This window comes from Macrobrachium nipponense, chromosome 14 (assembly GCF_015104395.2).
Source record: "Macrobrachium nipponense isolate FS-2020 chromosome 14, ASM1510439v2, whole genome shotgun sequence".
Lineage (NCBI taxonomy): Eukaryota > Metazoa > Arthropoda > Malacostraca > Decapoda > Palaemonidae > Macrobrachium > Macrobrachium nipponense.
In genome coordinates this window covers 77,741,225-77,747,117 of record NC_087207.1, presented here as the reverse complement: position 1 = coordinate 77,747,117, position 5,893 = coordinate 77,741,225, and the positions used below count along the sequence as shown (strand labels likewise).

At 39.8% G+C, this 5,893-nt stretch overlaps 1 protein-coding gene across 1 annotated transcript; it reads left to right on the top strand.

Moving 5' to 3' along the window:
* Window positions 1-2,285: 2,285 nt before the first annotated feature.
* LOC135226608 (GATA zinc finger domain-containing protein 8-like) lies at window positions 2,286-4,086 on the top strand. The gene has a single exon (XM_064266315.1). The coding sequence runs from the start codon at window positions 3,477-3,479 to the stop codon at window positions 4,068-4,070; it is 594 nt and encodes a 197-aa protein (XP_064122385.1). The 5' UTR covers window positions 2,286-3,476; the 3' UTR covers window positions 4,071-4,086.
* Window positions 4,087-5,893: the final 1,807 nt, after the last annotated feature.

Genomic DNA, 5,893 nt, shown 5'->3' with positions numbered 1-5,893 from the left:
GAACGGGGTGACAGTGAGTGCCAGAGATAATCACGAGGAGAAATAGAGGCGTGGCCGCCTTCATCGTGTCGCTACGCAAGAAATGGAGGCGAGTGACGACAACGAAACTTGGCTCTCTCCGCGGGTCGACTCCTTTTCCAGACTGGACTACTTCCTTCGAGCACGAACTTCGCTCAACTGATCAAGCGAAACTCGCAACGATATTCAGCAAGACTCGGGCATCAGCCCTTTTCTCCGTTTTACCTGCGGGACGGGTGGGTATTGACGGGTGGGTATTCGGTGATGCCACCAAAACCGGGCGGGCAGTTTACATAACCTGTTCTGCCACTTTTCTTCCACTTCAAGAGAGTGACGTTTCTTTTTTCTCTCTTTCTCTTTTTTTTTTTTGACGTATAAGACGGTTTATTTTTAATTGGAGCTCCTCCCTTATACTTTGTGTTTTATATTTCTATATCAAGTGTTATCATACTAAATGCCGTTTCTACGGAATTCAATTCTATTTGAGCTTCCTCTGTCGACATTTCTGTATAAGTTACAAGTTTGAAAGTATTCGGTTAATATATGATTTATCACAACGCAAAAGAAAAGATTTCTATAGATACAAGGAAATAAACTAGTGTGCAATCATGATTTTCATTACTATGAAGCCACGCAGGCAACTCATCAAATGTAAATAAAAAGGTAAACGAGATAAAAAAAAAAACTCTTTTCTTCGTTTTCACATGCAGGGAATCCTGCAGGGTAAGTCCACGAGGACTGCTTTATATGCTGAGGACAACGAGGCACCACGAACGATAATGATGTTTAGTAATTATTTTGTTAATCCTAACGTATCACTCACTACCTCACACTAGTTAAAAGGCTGCTGTAGTAATGTATTAGTTATACAAGAAGCAAATGAAGGCAGCGATTATGACATAGATACTCATAAATATGTCATATGCATGCTTTTCAAACTTGGGGGGCTGTGAAGGTCCTACCTGTCAACAGAGGCTTTACTTGTCAACAGAGGTCCTATCTGTCAACAGATGTCCTACCTATCACCAGAGGCCCAACCTGTCAACAGAGGTCCTACCTGTCAACAGAAGTCTTACCTGCCATCAGAGGTCCTACCTGTCAACAGAGGAACTATTTGTTAACAGAGGTCCTACATATCGTCAAAGGATTTAATTGTCAATAGAAGTCTTACCTACCAACAGGGGGCTTTACTTGTCAACAGAGGTCCTATCTGTCAAAGATGTCCTATCTGTCAACAGAGGTCCTATTTGTCAACAGATGTCCTACCTGTCAACAGAGGTACCTAAGACCTGTCAACAAAGTTACCACCTGTCCCAGAGGGGTCCCACCTTGTCAACAGGGATTCCTAACCTGTCCAACAGAATGTTCTTTGTCAACGAGGTCCTACCTGGCCAACAGATGTCCTACCTTGTCAAAACAGATGTCCTTACCTTTCAACAGAGGGTCCCACCTGTCAACAAAGGTCCCACCTGTCACGAGGTTCCCACCGTCCAACAGGATGTCCCTTCTTGCAACCGAGGTCCTACCTGTCAACAGAGGTCCTACCTGTCAACAAATGCCCTACCTGTCAACAGAGGTCCCACCTGTCAACAGATGTCCTACCTGTCAACAGAGGTCCTACCTTGTTTCAACAGAGGTCCTATCTGTCAACAGAGGTCTCTGAAAGATTTTTTTATGTAGTGGTTTTTCTTTAATGGTAGTATGGGTCTCCTATTATTTTGGGGGCGGTAATGGGCCTACTATAAAGATATATAGTTATTATATATATATATATATATATATATTATATATATATATATATATATATATATATATATATAATTATATATATATATACTATATATATATATATATAGAGAGAGAAGAAGAGAGAGAGAGAGGAAAGAGAGAGAGACGAGAGAGAGAGAGAGAGAGAGGAATGAGAAAAGGCGAGAAGGAAGAAAGAGAAAAGAAAGAAGAAAAAAAGAGGACTACAAACAAACGTTCTGGCATACGGGCCGTGGCGCGGTGGCCACGGCCGTGGTCACACACCGTATCACGTGTTCTACTACTCCGTCGTTAAACACCAGTAGTGGTTTACTCGGTACAGGTGGATGACCGTGGATTCTTCAAGGTCAGTTAGACGAGCGCGGACGTATCATTCCTGAAGTCTTATGTAAGGATATTTTTAGGATCGCTACGAACACGCCCAATGGGAATAAAACGCATTCGTTTCAACTCGTGTCCAAGTGAATTTAAGTGAAAATGTGTACTACAGGAGTTTTGGGAGTGGATACGAAAATATCTTGAACGGGAAATTCGTGAACGAGCGATTTTCACGACGAAATATGAGTGTTTAACGATTATATAAATAAATAAAGGCACCTAGAATATAAATTAATTCTCGTCTGATGCAAAGCATAACAAAATTACCAGTTTCGTGTAGGAGATACTGAAAAATAACATCTCCATCATAAGTCAAATTCATTATTCAAACAAACAGCGTATTTCCCAATGATCAGTGATTCCACGTGAAGCAGATGAAAAACTAACTATATATCGGGCTTCATTTTACCAAGTGATAATTAACTTAGTAATCCTCAAAGTGCTCTCCGTGAATAGTAGTATATCAAGACGGGGTTTTGTGTGTGAAGAATTACCAAAAATTATCCAAGTGAAAATCTCAAAGCTTCCGAGATAAATGTCACACGAGTTTTCTAAATTAAGTTTCGCCTGAAAAGTAGCAAAGGCTCGAGTTTCCTATAACAAAATTAAGCTTGGAAAGCTTCAAGCTTGGATTTCTTAAGTGAAAATCAACCTTGCTTGAGTCTTCCAAGTTAAGTTCGTTTTAAAAGTAATACGAGTGAATCTTCTAAGTGAAAGGCTAACTAGAGAAGAAAAGGAAGCCGAGGTGATATTAGATGTTTCGTGAATTCCAATAACGCCATTATCATCTACGATGATTTGCTACGGCAATGTGGAACTTCAAACCTATGCATCAGCTTTTCTCGGAACCTTCATCCAGCCCCTGTCTGAAAGTTAGTTATCCATTCACATACGGAATAAAGATTACCTGCTGGCACGAACATTACGTTGTTATCAGGTTCCCTCTTACTCCTCCTGCATAGGACGCGATGTTTTAGAATGATTTCCTGTCTCTCCGACAAGGAAAGAAAATGTTAGGATTGTGGATCAAACAAAGGTAGTGGACACTCTAACATCGCAAACGATTTTTAATTAATTCTTAAACTCGCATCATATAAAACAAGATCAACTCTAGAAGGCCAGAGTGGCAAAAAAAAAAAAAAAAAAAAAAAAAAAAAAAAAAAAAAAAAAAAAACTGATAATAAAAGCTTAGTTAGCAAGGAGGCCTAGTACAAGAAGTGTTCGGGATTAACACTTACACAGTTCCTCGTTCTCATCTGATTTTAGAAACGTTTGTGTTAATGATTGACTGAGGATACCTGTTTCCAGGCAAAATGTGGACGGGATTTTATAACGGCACATTTCACGAGGAGAAAATCCCCACGACTTCGTCAGGCATGGAAGCGACAACGCACGACATCGTCAAAAGAGACGGCTACTGCCCGAACACATTCGACCCGTTGGGCTACATCGCATTCCTCATGATTGGCTCTCAGCTCGCTCTCAACATCATTAACATTAATATTAACAACAACAACAATAACAATAACAACAACGACGATAACAACAACAATAACAACGACAACATGAATGGCCGAGCCTTCCCCGTCGGCGAAGAATTCAAATCCCCCGAACTAACGGTTTCTGAAGACTTCGTTTACCCAAGCGAGATTTCCCTCGAATCCAACATCGGTCGCTCCAAGGTGGCATCACGGATGGACGCCAGTCACGCCACTTCTCAAATTAGCGGGAAGTGCAAATGTAAAGAGAAAGGAAGAAGGAAGAACAAGAAGATTATAGAAAGCGGCTTGAAAAAAGACATGATAGGCTACCTTTTCAAAAGTAGGAAATCACCCGGGTGTGCGGCAATGCTGGGCTGTGTAACCGCAATTGCAGCAAAACGTGATTTTCTTGTGGCCTTAAGGTAAAGTTTGCAAACTCTGCAGTTTTCACGTGTTTCTTGTAATTTATATTTACTTTACCACGGAACTATTAAATGCTTCAATTCAGTACATAAGGGCCTATGATTATATACTCATTCACACAACCTCTCTTTCTCTCTCTCTCTCTCCGTACATATATGAACATACTATATATATATATATATATATATATATATATATATATATAATATATAGATATATATATATATAATATGGTAATAGTAAAATAAGAGCTAGTACAGATACTGGACATCTACTAAGACATCTGCCACTGAACAGCTACAGTAAATAAAGTACAAGATAAGACTAGACACTGGACTGTGGACAGCAGCCTAGGGCAGTGCAAGATTAGACGCTGTCAAGCTACCAAGGATAAACAAAGACTAAAATGAACCAGTTTCCAAGGACGCCAAGGTAAGACTGGATACTGGACAGCTTCCTAGGTCAGTGCAAGATTAGACACTTTCAAACCACAAAGGATAAATAAAGAGTAAACTTAACCAGCAGCCAATGAGCGGACAGCAGCCTACAATCGTGCAAGATTAGACATCAAGTTACAAAGGATCAAGTATGACTAAACATAAGCCAGCTGACAAGGGCAACAAGGTAAGACTGAACACTGGACAGCAGCTAAGGGCAGTGCAAAATTAGACACTCAAGTTATCCAAGATAAATAACGACTAAACATACACCAGCTACCGAGGACAACAAGATTGGACACTGGACAGCAACTTAGGACAGTGTAAGATTACACTGTTAATCTGCCAAGAATGAAGAATGACTAAACATAAACCAACTGCCAAGGACAACAAAGTAAGATCGGACAGCAGCCTAGGACAATGCAAGATTGGACACTCAACTTGAACCAGCTGGACAGGATAAGACTAAACTAGCCAGTTGCCAAGGAAAAATAAGACTAGATACTGGTCAGCTCCTAAGGACAAGCTTATTGCTGGTAACAAGGGAGCACAGGACACTGATCAGCTACCAAAGACACAATGTGATTGACATTTTTGTTATGAATCAAACCCAGCAACCATCCAAGCTCTTCTTTATTTCCGTTTAACTCTGACACTCTTGCAAAGCCAACATTATTATCTTGAAGATCTAAGCACCACTATCAATTTCAACGTTGTTTGTACGGCCTCCTAAAACCGAAACATTAATATTATTGCCATTCTTACTGCTGTTGAACTATGAGATATTCAGTTCAGTGTAGTAACTACAAAACTAACTATGCATGTCTTGGGGCGATTAGGGAGGTGGGGAAGCGGGATTTCATGAGCCGTTAATGTGTGTGATTGCAGATTTTTCTATTTTTTTCATCAAAAGCGGTTTACCTCTACTTTAGGTTAGCATTGACAGGATGAATACTTTAGTTGCCGCTGTCATCAAATCCATATCACCCACTTTGAGGGAAAACTGCTTTTTTTGTCAGACGAATGCAAATGTTACCATTTTTCACTATGATGTCTTTTTAGTGATTATTTCTGGAGATTTTCACAATTTCTCAGTAGGCACTCTCATCGGGACTAAAAATGGCAAGGATTTATAAATTTCAAAAAATTCACATTTAAATAAAAGTATATGATGGTGATAAATATATAAAGACAATTCCACGAAGGAAAGAGAAACACTAGAGTACTGCAAGGCCTTTCGACTTTTTGTCCTTTACTTAGCTGAAACAGGAAAGGCCTTGCCGTATTACACAGTTTCTCTTTCGTGGAATTAGCCTTTACACACACACACACACACACACACACACACACACACACACACACATATATATATATATAATATATATATAT

What these genes read in the sequence shown, in the direction of transcription:
- LOC135226608 (XM_064266315.1), top strand. Translation starts at nt 3,477, where the DNA reads ATGTGGACGGGATTTTATAACGGCACATTTCACGAGGAGAAAATCCCC.